This window comes from Malus domestica, chromosome 05, assembly GCF_042453785.1.
Source record: "Malus domestica chromosome 05, GDT2T_hap1".
Taxonomy (NCBI): domain Eukaryota; kingdom Viridiplantae; phylum Streptophyta; class Magnoliopsida; order Rosales; family Rosaceae; genus Malus; species Malus domestica.
In genome coordinates, this window is record NC_091665.1 from 42182835 (window position 1) to 42198746 (window position 15912).

At 37.0% G+C, this 15912-nt stretch overlaps 4 protein-coding genes across 4 annotated transcripts; 1 reads left to right on the top strand and 3 right to left on the bottom strand.

Moving 5' to 3' along the window:
* The first annotated feature begins 1960 nt into the window (after nt 1–1960).
* Nucleotides 1961–2452, top strand: LOC103434878 (dof zinc finger protein DOF1.5-like). Its single transcript, XM_008373244.4, has one exon. It carries the CDS (start codon nt 1961–1963, stop codon nt 2450–2452), a length of 492 nt encoding a protein of 163 aa, XP_008371466.2.
* Nucleotides 2453–3837: 1385 nt separating this feature from the next.
* Nucleotides 3838–8845, bottom strand: LOC103434879 (dihydroorotate dehydrogenase (quinone), mitochondrial-like). Its single transcript, XM_008373245.4, has 12 exons — nt 8668–8845; nt 8409–8546; nt 8097–8179; nt 6924–7247; nt 6478–6730; nt 5757–5837; nt 5562–5669; nt 5451–5480; nt 5038–5175; nt 4501–4538; nt 4273–4372; nt 3838–4182 (listed from the first exon to the last, which is right to left on the bottom strand). The coding sequence occupies exons 2-12, from the start codon at nt 8541–8543 to the stop codon at nt 4108–4110; spliced, it is 1365 nt and encodes a 454-aa protein (XP_008371467.1). The 5' UTR covers nt 8544–8546; nt 8668–8845; the 3' UTR covers nt 3838–4107.
* Nucleotides 8846–10915: 2070 nt separating this feature from the next.
* Nucleotides 10916–11912, bottom strand: LOC103434880 (olee1-like protein). Its single transcript, XM_008373247.4, has 2 exons — nt 11683–11912; nt 10916–11525 (listed from the first exon to the last, which is right to left on the bottom strand). The coding sequence occupies exons 1-2, from the start codon at nt 11837–11839 to the stop codon at nt 11164–11166; spliced, it is 519 nt and encodes a 172-aa protein (XP_008371469.1). The 5' UTR covers nt 11840–11912; the 3' UTR covers nt 10916–11163.
* Nucleotides 11913–12614: 702 nt separating this feature from the next.
* On the bottom strand, nt 12615–15811 carry LOC103434881 (14-3-3-like protein D). The gene is made up of 7 exons (XM_008373248.4): nt 15419–15811; nt 14744–15050; nt 14571–14658; nt 13715–13824; nt 13454–13602; nt 12986–13041; nt 12615–12860 (listed from the first exon to the last, which is right to left on the bottom strand). The coding sequence occupies exons 1-7, from the start codon at nt 15489–15491 to the stop codon at nt 12858–12860; spliced, it is 786 nt and encodes a 261-aa protein (XP_008371470.1). The 5' UTR covers nt 15492–15811; the 3' UTR covers nt 12615–12857.
* Nucleotides 15812–15912: the final 101 nt, after the last annotated feature.

Below are 15912 nucleotides of genomic sequence, written 5' to 3' on the forward strand. Positions count from 1 at the left end.
GGCTATAAGAAAGGAAATGCCAATATTATTCTTGTGATGCTTTTTTTATTCTCTTCACCGGCACACTAGAAAGGCATTTTCACCCCTAAAAAGAGGTAAAAAGAGGTACCCCAAACCATCAAAAAGATGCCCCCAATTAAATCAGTTTGTTCTTTACATATCCTTTAATCTTTTGACTAAAAGGGACTTTTGAATTGTGCTACTTTGTCTGTCTGCATTATGCAGGTTAGGAAAAGTGTTGGAAATGAGGTTCCTTTTTTGCATAATTTAAATTGAATAAAGATTCCTTTATTAAAGAAAAAGGGCATGCTAAGGGACTCTCGATCTGTCACTTCACTTTTGAGAAAGTCTCGTTAACATTTTTTAGAAAGAAATCCCATTATTTTCACATTGCTTTTTATTATTATTATTGCAAACTGAAAGGTGCCCAGGACCACAAACCCTACAATGTCAAGCGTCAAAGTGTGATCAAAAGGAAGCAACAAAGTTAATCATCAAATCTATTGGAACCTGAAAAGATGGCTTTGAAACAAAGTGTTTAGCAATAACATTATATTAGTAGCACAAGTGATATCCCACTTGAATGACCCAATAACATGCCTTAAACATCGCCTAATTGCTATAAAACATAGTTAAAGTAATATATATGTAGGACATGCATCCCCTCCTAGGAGGCATGTATGCTGGCTCACTGCTGGCAGAATCTGATAGGACAACAAAAATCATTTAAGGCATGTATAGATGCGTATAGTTTTTCTCTTTTCACCTTTCTTTTTTAGATTGAATAATCTTGCCTTGCTCAACTAAATAGAAATTTCAGTAATTTCGTTTAATTAGAGCAATTCTCACACTAAATAAGACAAGCGCTAAAACAAATGAGACTAAAATACAAAGAATCTGATGCTTTTGTAAAAGATAAATATACATGCTAATAGCGTGATTGAATAACCATACAAAAATGTTTTCTCGTTTATTGGATCTTTACTATCAATTCTTTATCCATTAAATAATCCCATTATAGATCTTTAAAGTGATTACTGATATCTGGATGAAACATACTGTAATTGGCACCTTTGAAATCATGCTAGCACCATATCGAAACCCCTTTGTTCTCCATCCATGCTTTTTTAGGAAAACTAAAGAAAAAGGTTTGAAAACTTTGAGTTTTAACGATAAGGACAAAATAAAGGGTAAAGTGAATAGTACCAAGATTGACTTTTTAGTATAAAAATGTGGTTTTTCGTTAAAGTAAACAGTACCGGGAGCTTTTCGTTAAAATTCCTTTGTAAAAAAAGCTCTAGCTTTAAGACCACCTAACTAAAATATTTTCTTTTTCTCTTTTCTTAGAAAGTATATATAAAGTTTTTCCAGATACAGAGCTTCTGGCTTCTGTTTCATTAGTACTGTTTAAAGTCGCTAATTAGATATAGCATTGCTTTTGTTTAATCAACCAAAAGCAAAAACCCGAATGCATCGAGATTTCTCAAAGCAAGAACAAGAAGCACTTTTACTTTATTGCTTTTTATTTTTCCACAACTTTTGATTTTAGGGTATAATATGTACACAACGACAACTTTCATTAGCAAAACATGCTTTAATCGGTCTCTTTATGCTTCCCATCCATCAACCACTAACACTTTGTACGCGACCTACCTGGACTGGGATCCACTTTTAGACTCCATGATGATGACGTGGAGTAATGATGTGGACAAAAAGCTCACCGTCAACTTTTGCAAACCACCTGCCCTAGCTCTTGGCGGCTGTCACATGGATTTTACACATACAATCCCGCTTTTAATTTAAGCACTTTTATCCTCTCACTTCCCCTATAAATACATAAGCATTCGCAGCAGCACACCACCTTTCCTTAAACCATACAAAGTGTATGTCTCTCAAAACATAAACCATCTCTCTCTCTCTCTCTCTCAAAAAAAAAAAAAAAAAAGAAAAGAAAAATCCCATGGCTCAGGTCCAAAACGGCCAAGATGTTCATGGAATTAAGCTTTTCGGGAAAACGATTACACTGCAGAGCAGATCATCACAAGTTAAAGAAGAACCCATAAAAGATGATCAAATGGTGGAGAAGCGGCCAGATAGGATCATACCATGCCCAAGATGCAAAAGTATGGAGACTAAATTTTGTTACTTCAATAACTACAATGTTAAGCAGCCTAGATACTTCTGCAAGGGCTGCCAGAGGTACTGGACGGCCGGCGGGGCCCTACGGAACGTGCCTGTGGGGGCCGGGCGACGGAAAACCAAGCCGCCTTGTCAGGGGATGGCCGGGTTCCCGGAGGGTTGTATATATGAGGGTTCAGATGTGGTGCACCAGTTTGAGTTGGATGGGGTGGTGGAAGAGTGGCATGTGGCGGCAGAACAAGGCGGTTTTCACCAAGTTTTCCCGGTGCTGAAGAGGCGGAGGAGCGGCTCAGGTGGTCAACCATGCAGCTGAATCATCATATTGTCCTAATTTATTCTTCCACAATATTCCATATATATTAGTAACTTCAAGAAATTGAAAAAATATGTGTATTGTGAATTAGCCTAATGGTAATTATTGGTGTGTGTGTATACAAATTGGTATTGCAATCTTTCATCCCTATATAATTAATGTGTGGATGGCATTAATATCGTCGGAAAAGAAAAAAAATCACAGAAATTATTGTGGAATCGAACTCAATCATGCAAATGAGCACATAAATAAATATTTTATGCGGCCTGAAATAGTTGACCATGTACCAAGTGGACGGTTAGATTGGCTGAGTGAGCACAAAACCTAAATTAAAGAGGATAAATTTTTCAATTTGTCAAGCATATGATTCGGTACACTAAAAAATCTCTCATCAAGGACGTAGGAGAGAAAGTGAGAAACTATGAATGACAACTCAAACACAGGAAGGTTGGTTTCTTCTTCCCCCTCTTCTACTGAATTCTTCTTTTAAACGGATCAAATCGTCATTGATTAAAAAAAACACGAGAATTTCAATCTTTGAAATTGAAAGACAATTTTAATTTTCATAAGATTTGGCAATATATATTACTGTTCACAAGTTGGGTGTTTTGTCTTATTGGAAAACACCCTACTTGTCACCATTTTTGTGCACCAAAATCCTAACTTCTCAAATTTTAATTACTTGCCAATATAATAGTCCCTAGCAAGTCATCCGGTCATTCATTTTCAACCGCACGATCGAATCCAACGGCCATGGACGAAAACTCAATCAGTTTATGACTATGAACCATCTGATTCATAGGGCACTACTCGCAAAAATATGAGACTTAATAAAACTTAGTTTGACATGATGTCATACTAGTCTCATTTAGTGTAAACAAAGGTTTATCGTTCGGTAAAGAATAAATAAATAAATAAATAAATTGTGGTCCAAGGACATTCAAATGATTGCAAGTCTTTTTCCGTTACACCATGTACATCGTACAACCATTTTGTCTAAAATTAGAGAAATGCTGAGTAAGCTCCTAAAAATGAAACTCTCCATGAACGTCACCTCATGTTTTTAGCAAAATATTTTACAATGTTACTACGAAATTTGACGAGAAACTGTGAGAGTCCATTAAATCTCACTTTAAGAGACCCTCCTTAGCATTTTCTCTTAAGATTAAAATGAGGCTGCTTATTCAAGGTAGGAGCACACAGAAATATAAGAATTGAAAGAGCGTTTTATAGGTCAATTCGTTAAGAGCATTTATCCATGCATCCAAAGTTTTGAGTTCAAAAACTTCTCATTCTTTTGTTCAAAAAAAAAAAAAATTAAAATAAAATAACCTTGCAATAACTTAATAATAAAAACACACAGGTTTTGAATTTGTACATAAAAATTCTAAGGCAACAGATTTTTCTTTTCCATTTTGCTACAATTAAATTTAGCATTCACAGTTCAAAGGTTACGGTACAAACTGCAAATAATGCATCTTTCCAAAATTTCTCGCACTTTTTAGGGTCCTCTCCGACCGCCCTCTCGAAAAATAAATAAAATCGGTTAAAAAAACCAAAATTTACACCATGCAACGTAGAAATTTGCTCCGCAAATAAGTGCACTGCATATATATTTTGTTATACTTTCGGCGTTGCCATACCTGGGGCAAAACTCATCTGCAATCTGCACCAACTGCTTCACTGATGGACTTGTAACCATCCCTTTCTAAGCACTCGGACAATTCAGCCTAGGAAGAATAATAAAAGTGTTATCTGCACGTCTTTGAGGTTAGGCGAAAAAAAAAAGGTTTATGCAGAATGAACGCATCAGAAAATACCTTTATCTGGGGGATGAGAGCAGGTCCCCCGTAAGCAAATGCTGTATAAAGCTGAACAAGAGTCGCACCAGCTCGTACTTTCTTGTAAGCATCCTCACCACTAATTTAATGGCATAAACAAGATCAGGTTTGACAAAATAATGATCAAGATTTGAAAATATGAGAATCTCTATTTCTGAATAAATAGATGTCAACGAAGACAAGATCAAGGGACGATTCTGATCTTACCTGCTAACGCCTCCACACCCAATTAAAGGAATCTTTCCCTGAATGATATTTACATTAACACGGTCAAGCTCTGATATATAACGTATAAATGGAACCAAAAGGGAAGAACATTGACTGTAAACAAATAGTTCACATAGATCCGAAAGAGGACTACATGTTTCAAGCCAACAAACTTCCTTCCATAGCAAGTAAATAAAAGAAAATCAATTTGGCATCAGTTGAATTACAGTGCATGTCACATAGTCATCAGACCCGAAAACAATGACAAGCTACTCTACATGAAACTAGGATACGATCCATTTTAAGTCATTTACTTTCATAATTCTATACTTTGTAATGTAAGAGAGAAGAATTATCAATAGTCCAACTTTTCTTGTAGTCAAGCCACAGCAGGATGAAAGATCAGTACAGAAATGACATATCCGGCCAAAATTCTTCATGCACCTTCAAACATTTAAGTAATCAAACATCATAAAGAAGTGCAATCTGTAAATATTGTGGATAACAGGTTACATGAGTTACGAAGAGACAACATACCCTCGTCAAAATGTACATCTCCTTTAAGACATTGGTAGACATATCGAAAAGTGGCTTCCCACTCAAGCCACCAGCTTCAGAAGCCACCGGGTGTTTACGAACAGATTCTGGTCTTGAAACAGTTGTATTTGATATAATCTAGAAGAAAAGGTAAATAAACATCATAAAGAGTAGAAGAAATTGCAGTCAATTTAAGTATAGACCAATATACTGAAAGATATATATGTTATGTATAATCATAACCTCATCAACATATCAACATGCAGAACACCACACCCAGCATGAACTGACTAAGGTTAACTTTCTCCATTTTCTTTAGGAACGAAAGGGACTAAGTAGAGGTTCTTCTTATTAAGAAATATGAAATGCTAATCTAGTATAATAGGTAAGTTTGTGATTGGAAGAAAACATACCAATCCATCCAAGCGAAGGGCAAGGGCAACCTATATCCATAAACAAAGAACCATGAGAAAACCATGTTAATGGGGTGAATAAGAAAATCAATTACGAGCACGGATACATACTGCAGCAATATCTTCAAGGTCTTCTTTAGACAAATCTGGAGCAATTTTCACAAGCAATGGAGGAGGACCCTCCTCACCCCATTGCATTTCGTCACGAGCGCCTTGAACCTTGATAGGAAGAAAGTGTTACAGGAGCTAACGTTTGCAGACATTGTGATTACTAAAAATAGAAAATTCATGCTTTGAGCTCCATACCTGCTTCACAAGGTCCTTTAACTGCTTTCTTCCCTGAAGCATACGCAACCCAGGGGTGTTTGGTGATGAAACATTTATCACCTGCAGGCAGATAAGCATAAGTTTGGTCGAATTAATACAACAGGAATTGAACTCAACACATATACACAGAAACTAAAACCTGATTGCTTTTAGTTTGGAAATTATTACCGACAACTTAACTTCTGAGGATTAATATAAAGAATCATGGACGATTATGCATGATGATATGGAATTGGATGTTCAGCAATCACAGATTCCAACCGACTACGAATTCAGCTTTCACTGCTGAAGTTGAACAACTTTTACTTTTTTATAACATTTAATCTGAATCATTTCCAGATACAAGTTCAATTGTTCATATCCTATTCAAGTAAATAAAATTGGACTTCCTGAATATTGCTGGCCACCTGACCAATTCTGTTGTACAATTTGTGAGATCTGAAAGGCTAGCCTAAAGATGGTATGAAAGTATGCAACTTTCAAATCAATGAATCAACTTAAAGACCACAAGAAGGAGGCCTATTCAAAATTCATCTCTCCTTGCTTTTCTGCATGGATAACCAACTCAATAACAACATATCTTATTAGATGTTGGCCACTAAACTAATACAGGCATCACAATGAAGTTGATGCATTTGTGGGTACCAAGGAAAAAAGTGAATTCTTGTTATACAAGTTGGGTTGGTAGAGAAAAACCTACCAAGTAATCAGCATACTGCGACAATGTATGAACCCCTTGTCTATAATCAGCAGAAGCATCTTCACTTGTCTTATTCTTCCCAAGATTCACACCTAATATGCCAGGGCCAGCTTTGCCTCCAGGTTTGACCTCTTCACCTGAAGAAGATGAACTTGTAGTTTCATCCAACTTCCTCTTACCGTGTTGAGCACCCAATCGCTTTGCAACAGCAACAATTCCTTCACTATTAAAGCCACATCGATTGATGATAGCTCTGAACACATAATCAGGTAGATTGATAACACATAAGTTAGAAAAATAAATGGAACCAAGCCAACTTATCAGAAAGAAAACTTTCAGGAGCCAAAGTACCTACACCACCTTTAAAAGTGACTCAACACAACATACTTGAGGAAATTCAGGCCTTAATCAGAACAACATAATAAGAACATAAAATATACTCTTACCCTTCCTCACGCAATCTGAAGATACGAGGCTTTGGATTGCCCTCTTGCGGAACAGGGGTTACAGAGCCAATCTCTACAAATCCAAACCCTAAACTAAGCAAACCATCAACTGCCTCAGCATTTTTATCAAAGCCAGCAGCAAGACCTATAGGGTTGGAGAACTTCCTTCCCCAAACTTCTAGCCCTAAATTTGATGGATCTGATCTCTTCTCTCTAGGAACCCAACCACGTGCTGCGGCTGAGACAGCCAATCTGTGAGCAGCCTCAGCATCAAGAAGAGCGAAGAATGGATTCACAATTTTTGTAGCTGAGAATAGCCAGCCACTTCAAAAAGTTGATATCCAAAAATTAGCAATAAATGTAACTAAATTTTAAGTTCAATATTTGACAAAAACTTAAGCCATTCAATAAACTGATAAATGAATTGGCTTATGTGGTTTCTGCTTCATACACAGAAATAAGTACAAACTAGAAAAAACATACTGTCATGACAAGAATGATGCAGAACATAACGAGATGGCAATTCATAATTTATTACCTAATGAGTACCATCAAATTACAAATGAGTTAAGAAATTCCAATTTCAGTCTTTATTGCATCCACCAAGACCCAGACATCATGATGGGGTCGAATACCATCTTGGCAAAAGAAAATACGAAGATAACTGAATTAAGAATTAAGTGCTCATGCTTTTAACTGATCCTTTAGGTGCCTAGTTAAACCCGTAAAGAAACAGATACAAGTATCTAGTGAAAGGCTTCACCCTTACACTCTGACCAATAAGTAATGTGCATCACAGGAAACAGAAGGTTTATTCTTTAATGCCTCAAGACGCCTATAAACTTAGCAAGAGAAATTTATGATTTCACAGTTAAAAGAGTATTAATTCCAAAGTTTTTAGGTGACTACAAGAAATCTACAGAAATTCGCCCTCCTCCAAAACAAAACTCACACAGGTTCAAACAATGCAGCACCAGAATATACAAAATCCAAGCATCCAAGATTGCCTTGAAAGAGTTCTACGTCTGTTACGAATATAATCTTCTCATTGATAGAATGCTTGGTTAAGATAACAGTCATTGGAAATAAACGTAAACACCGCAACTGGTAAACCGAAAGAAAGTTCAAATGCAAACAGAGCAAAACTTCGACTCGAAAAATGAAATTCGGTACCAGAAAGTTGCTTCATCCACAGTGCTCACATAAGCTCCGCCACCGATAACTAAGCCTAAGGTGGCTGCCGTCAACAACCTCCCCTACAGGTTCAAAACAAGTACACACACCACTTCAGAAAATCAAACAAAAATCTATTAAAACATGCAAGACGTTGAACAAAAATCGACCAAAATTAAAACTGTAAGCAAGGAAAAGTGAAAAACAGCAATTTGGCAAGATGGGTTTGCAAATTTACTGGAAAAAAATTAACACTAAGTTTCACAGTTCTTCCACTGTGATTATTTGCAACGAGAGAGAGAGAGAGCGTACTTTCTTCGAAAAATGAGGAATCTTTGGGGCAGTTTGAGCAGCAGAAGAACAATGTCTGGCACATGCAACAGGAGCTGCGCATGCCCTTTTGAACAAAAAGTCTCTCAGCAATTTTCTGGAAGCCCTTGCCGCCATGGCCTTCAATGATGAAATTAAAAACTCAAAGAAATCAAACAAAAAAAATGAAACTTTTGCAATAGTTTAAATTTTGACGAACAAGAAAACTAAAGGAAAATTGAATAGCAGAAAAGGAACGTACTTGTTAGCAGTGAGCGGTGGAAGGCAAAGAGAACCACACTGACGGCGAGTTGCGGCGGCTAATTGAAGGAAATGACACAAGCGGGTTTGGCTTCTTCTCTCGTATGCGGGTGATATAATTTGGGAAGCGGGCACCCGGTTTCTTAGATTAATCGGGTTATTTTTCGTTTATGGGTCATTTAGTGGACTGTCCACTTCACGAAGTATACACTTTATATATTAGACTACAGTCACGCTGTCACATGATATTAATTTATTTATACATTTGTACATTTTTATTAATATTATACTTTAGATTATAGCATATCAACTATATGATCGAAGAATTTTGAATTTACTTAGAACATTAGGTGGTGTTATTATTTTACTTAAATTATAACAAATGTGTTTTTGTTTTTATATTTAATTAATATCCTCTAAAACTAAGACATCGACCTTACATGAGAATATTATGGTCACTCACAACTTCTCAAATTCTTTGGGTTTGTGATGTAATGAGGAAAAATGTAATCATATTAATAGAACACAGCCTTTGTGATGAAGAGTTTTCAAGTTTTTATACATATATATACATTGTTATTATTTTTAAGGAGATAGGGATGGTTCGAAACTATTACAACAATTTAGAAAAATGAAGAGTTTCGAACTTGAAAAGCATGAGTAGATACCCAATATTTTATTGGCTAAGATATTAAACCGTATGCAAGAGTATTCAAGCTTTGTATACCTACAAAAGTTCTGATGTGTTGAAAGTTACTTCAAATTATAATAGAGTGAGGAAAAGTAAAATGGTTGTGATAGCAAATGATTGTTCAGTTACTATATATTACCTTTATATTTCAAACGAACTAATACATATCATTAATAACAACAGAGTGGCCTATAAGGGCACCTACAATATCATCCGTTAGATGTTGCATAAGTTATTGGGGAGGAAATTGAAAAGAACACAATTCAAGGTCTAGATTGTAGCTTCATTTGGTTAGCTGATTTGCAACATTGTTCACTTATTATTCAATTAAGTTGGGGGAGAAAGTAGATTGGTTGTGATAGATAAAGTTTATGGCAAATGGTTATTTAGTTACCATATTACCTTTATGTTTGACTAGCATGCGGTCTTTATACATATCTATTTTTCCTGTTCTTCACTTGTAATTGTAACTAATAAAGATGATGAGTTTAAAAACAATTTATTCCTCCACCCATTATGACTTGGCGGAAGTTTAGGTTTAGGGATTACAAATCTCAGTTACCCTTGGAAAGAATTTCTGGAATACTATAAGTTGTGAGAGAAATTCTCGCTTTCTGAATTTTTATTGAATGAAAGATGCCCAATACGAGGCCTAAGAACATATTATAAAAGCTCGCTAGAGAAAACTAAAAGACAAGCAATAAAACCCCTTTAAACCCCAAAAGACAAAAAATAAAGAACCCTCATTTATTAGTAAATTGCAGATTTCTATGAAAAATGGCTCAAATCACTTTTGTGGGAGAAGGGAGAGCATTTTTATGCAAAAGTTGCATTTTCTTCGAATTTATATAATTACGGGCCCAAACTGACATGTCAAATGATGAAAGTGGTGTTCATATGGACAACCTGAAAAGTGCAAAACATCCACTTTCTGGACATAACCACAGTAAATAATCTTTTAACTCATGAATTACCAATTCTCCAATCACTTTTCTTAATTAAATAATCATTCATTCTTTTAACTCTCCCACGTCTAAAATAACACAAACTTTTTCCTCCGTCATCTTAAGTTCGATGCACATAGTATCATATTCTGATTCATATACAAAGAAAGAGAATAACATTGCTGTGAATGGCCAAGGAATCATATACTTTTTTTTCATGGCCAGAAACCATAGATTAATAGAATTTGCTTTATTGTTTATACGCACTTTATGATCACAAACTCTTTTTGTATAAGCTACCAATTGAGGAGGAGAAACTTGGGTAATATATATCACAAACTCAATTTTTATGGTTAGGCCTTGCAAAGAACATAAACAAGATTCATTAAGGTCCTTGATCAAAGGGTTTAACCTCTATTATGTCAAGAAGAAAAACTAAAGCAGATAATTAATTAAGGAGATTGCGTGAAACCTTGTCGTGATTAAAAGGAAAAAAAATGAATATGTACTGAAACCAATAATTCAAGCAAATGATCCAAACCAGACCAAGTGTGTGTGTGTGTGTGTGTGTGTGTGTGTGTGTGTATGTGTATGTAGAAAAAAGGAGTAGCAGCTGATCACAAGCCACTTAATTAATCAAGATTTGAAGAATATTGCAGCTAACCCTAACAAAAATATACCCCTAATTAAGTACTACTACCGCAGATCGATAGACCGATCGATGTATACTTTACATCTCTCATACATCACGTTGGATTAGTAGGGGAAATTAATAAAAACCCATTTATTGATTACACATGATCGAAAAATGAAGGCCGGGATATCGATTCCTACTGTTTAAGTACGTAAAATTATTGATGGCTTATTCAGCACTGCTATCATCAATGTCGCCATCGGGGGTGAGTCCGAGCTCCTTGAGGACCTCAGCGCACTTAGGATCAACCTCCTTCTTCATGAAACCGAGAGGGTTCGCCATGCGATGAGGCCCGGTGATGCCGTTGTGATTCGTGAGGCTGATCCTCGCGCTGAGCTTCACATGAAGCTCGTTGCTGATCTCGCTGCAGTCCTCCTTGGGACTCTTCACCAAGATCACCTCGCAAACCTCCTCTTCATGGTCTCCTTCCACCGGAATGGAGTAAGTTCCTAAGTCGTCGGTGTCTGCCTCTTTGCTTAGAGTTATTTTTCCCCCTTCATTCTCTCTGCATTCCAATCTCACCTTTGCACCTGCACATACGTACCATTCCATGCATGCAATGCAATGTAAGGGAAGAGAAAAGAAATTGTCTGATATCGAGTATCAATCTAGTTTGTTTTATATTAACTTTTAAGTTTTAACTATATACAGACAATGCATCAGGTACAGTAGGTTGAACATACGTACCTTTGAGGGTCTCGCTGATTCTGGTTACGAACTGGATGCGGCAGTTGTCGCAGTAAACAATGCCGTGCACATTGAGGGTCTCGCCGCAGTATGCAACGCCGGCGAGCGACAAGAAGCAAAGGGCAGAGACAAGAACGATACTATTGGAATTAGCCATCGTCAGGTTAAATTTCGTGCCTTTTTTTTTTGCTTGCTTGGATATCAGAGGAGGACTATATATGTGCAGATTAGAGGGGGATGGCTTTTTTTTTTTTTTTTATACAGAAAATAGGACGGGATTTATTTGATTTTCTTGTTAGCAGTTATTTTTCTGAGGTTGTCATTTCTTACCTTCTTTACTTGTGGTTAAGACAATTATTTTGACTCGCTCTTAGCTCCTTGAAACTCTCTCCGTCTAGTTACTACTTACCAATAAAAGAGATAATAGCCAGAGCAAAATTCCGTCATCTTGAGCATTTTTAAATAACTTTACGCAAGGCTTATGATGTAGCGAATGTTACATGAAAATAGATTTTATGATAATTTTTGTACCATTTCACGAAACCAACTAAAAGCAGTGGAGATAAGTCTCTCTTTTCTTTTATGTGAAAAAATGCACTTGTTTAGTTTTCATAAAATCTTTTGTTAGTTCAATAATAAAAGAAGTATTAGAAGTAACTTAGAAACGGTCTTTATCATTTATTGGGAGTAAGGACCTCCTCTCTCATTCTCTATTTTGTCTTTCTTTTTCTATAAAAAATTAATATAAGATGTTAACATGCCTTAACAGTAACCGTTCAAATAGGAGGGGAGGGAAAAACAGAGGGGAGAAAATCATACTCCCATTTATTGACCCATACGTAGGCTAAACAAAGTTCCGTTGGTAGAAACATATCCATAACGTTTCTAATTTTAGGAAGAAAACAAATTAAACATTCAGCAAATAAATCACATTCTCCACAAACAGAGGATTGAAATTTAGATATGTAGAAGAAAGCTTTTACATTAAGTCACTGAGAGATGAATTCTGCGTTTCGGGGTAGAGGGAACTACAACCGCAACAATAACAGAACAACAACATTTAACTAGAATCTCACCGGAGAAAAATTAACAACACCACAAGAAAAGAGACCCTGCATCGACTTTCTCCATCCATAAAATTACACAAGCCCTGGCCAGCCATAGGCCGCTTCCATTCACTACGAAAAGGAAAAGAAGGATGTTGAAGACCCGGAAACCAAATAATTATAACGCGTGCTAGATATGGCCGAAAAATGAAAGAACAAAATGATGGGTGGGAGTGGGATGACCAAATAAGCTATACCTCTGCATCTTCACCTCCAGGTTTAGCAGTGCCATCCACCTTCTGGATATCCTCGGCTGTAGCAAAGAATGATATTAATACCCGATATTTCTGGATTGTTCACAAAATGCAATTTAAAACGGAATAGCGATTGAACATCTAACCAGACTCGAGATGGGAAACAAAAGGGAAACATACACATAGTTTACATCATTGACACATAACATCAAACTACTTTCACAAGTCTGTTCTACTTTTACTTATAATATTTCTCATTGTGTTGATGATTGTAATATACTAATAGTGAGACAATCATCTCACAATGACATATACTGATTCCTCAAAAGACAACCCAAAAGTTAAATAGTCAAGAACAAGCATCGCATGACTTTGATGAAACTACATAACAAGTCGGGAACAATTAAACCGCATAACCTAACATTATCCAGAAAGCCACAATCCACAAGGAAACAAAGATAAAATCATTACCTCCATCCTCTGGAATGTCAGAGGTCCACAAAGTAAGGTTGTCCCTTAAAAGCTGCATGATCAAGGTGCTATCCTTGTACGATTCCTCGCTCAAAGTATCTAATTCTGAGATAGCTTCATCAAAAGCTTGCTTTGCAAGGTGACAAGCCCTGGAGCAAGGCACCAATGTGCAATTAATAAGATTTATTTCCTTCAAATTTTGCTTTTGCCAACGAAGAAAAAAAGTGATATCATGAATCTTGGTCACATAAGCACGCATACCTTTCCGGAGAGTTCAATATTTCATAGTAAAAGACAGAGAAGTTCAAGGCCAAACCGAGTCTGATGGGGTGTGTGGGGGGTAAGTCACTCTCTGCCTTACTAGAAGCTGCCTGCAAATTTGAAAAACATAACAAACCACCCAAAGTGACAAATCAATTATTTGTACACGTATACAATCATCTTAATATTCTACAGAACAGTAATAACAGTTTATTACAGGAGCCCGGAGAACAAAATCAGTATAACCATTTCAAGTGTCCTCTGCGCAATCCTCATTACTCATAGATGAGATCACACATATTAATGTTAAGTGTCAGATATAAAATCCTAATTAGAACAGCCAGAAGCAATAGTTTAAAGAGAGAAAATGGACATAGCCGCCTCATTTCAATAATAGGCTAAAAAAAAAAAAGGTCGTACCCAGTGCACAAGGCTCCCGCTTTACGCAGGGTCTGGGAGAAAGGAGTAGCTTCAAAATGTGAACAAGTACGATAAGCGTACATCTCGTTAATCTAACGAAAAGGAACTTAACCTAATACTTGGATATAGCCGGCCACACCATTAAATCACGTAGTTCAATGCAAGGATCAGCATTGCTGCCATGTCTGAAACACAATTCCACCTAATGCAAATGAATCATACCATTACTAGTCGTTTTCAACACAAGAAGATACCAGTTTAGTTAGTACCAATATTAACAGCAGATAAAAGGTTTACTTTTTGCTTGTTTGAGTAACAAAAAATTCATAAAGCCGATTTCTTTTCTCTTCGAGTCCCCCATACTTAGCAAACAAACGCGCCAAAAGCTTTCATTGATTGATTAGAGTTCTAAATTAAAGACCATCTCTTACTATACCTGATAAGCTTTCATTGACTGATCAGCAACCTCTTTCCTATCATCACCAGTCTTAAACTCCGCCAAGTAGCGATAGTAATCTCCTTTCCTGCAATTACACAGAATAAACCATTCAAAAGCCAAACACTTTAATCCACTCCGAAACACTCAATCAAAAACATAAAACCACTCACATTTTGTAGAAAAACACAGTGGACTCAAAAGCGGTGCACGAGGGAATGAGATGCTCATCGATAACCCTCATGATGTCGCTGCAAATGCTGGAGAGCTCGGACTCAACCTTTTGCCTGTACTCCTTGATACGGCTCACATTCTGATCGTTCCCTTTCCCCTCCTCCTTCTGCTCAATCGAGGACAGAATTCTCCACGAAGCCCTGCGAGCTCCGATCACGTTCTTGTACCCAACCGAAAGCAGATTCCGCTCCTCTACGGTGAGCTCCACGTCAAGCTTCGCTACTTTCGCCATCGCCTCCACCATTTCTGCAAAGAAAAAAAGTGCAGAAGATAAAGTAAATGCAAGTCAAAACCCTAATTCCATGAAAAATAAAGAAATCAACGCTCAGATCTCATTCTTTTTACTAAATCAAAATCAATTCTGCGAGAAGTTCTTCCTGACAGTGTCCAAGTTAAGAACTTCAGATTCTCAGAAATAAATAAAATTACACAAAAATAAATAAAAAAATAAAAAAAAAGAGAGGGAAAGACAATTGAAAGTGAATTATCTTTTCTGGTCTCTTTGATTTTCTGAGTAGCCAAACAGATTATAAGGCTTTGATTTCACGAAATCTGAAGCGAAAAAATCATCCAAAAAAAAAAATAGTGAGAGAGTGAGGGAAATAAGATGATACCGTCGTAACGCTCGGCTTGCTCGGCGAGCTTAGCAGTGTAGACGTAGTTCTCTCTCTCCTTGGGGGAAGCCATGGCCGATCTCACTCTCTCACTTCCTCTCTCTCTCTCTGGTCTCTGTGAACTCTCAAGTTCTCTCCTTTCTCTCTCTAGAATGACTGTTTTATGAAAAAGGCATCGGGCATCATTTGGTGTGGTTGGGTGGGTGAGGACCGGTTCGGGGGTGGGGCCCGGATACGCCCCCGGATTGGGCCGGCTCAAAATCCGACATACAATACCCACGCGCTGATCGAAACGTTGGGCGCACGCACTGCTTGGCTGTTGGCTTCGCGTGAGAATATCAAGTTGCGGTTTAGGCAGGGCGCGTGGATTAGACGGGCTTGGGAAAATAATTGTGGCGGGGGAAAGCAGTTGAACGTGGGATGCAAGCTGAACGATGCACCTTTTTTCCAATTTTCTAATTTTCTTTTGACGTCCTCTAAATATATTTAAGACT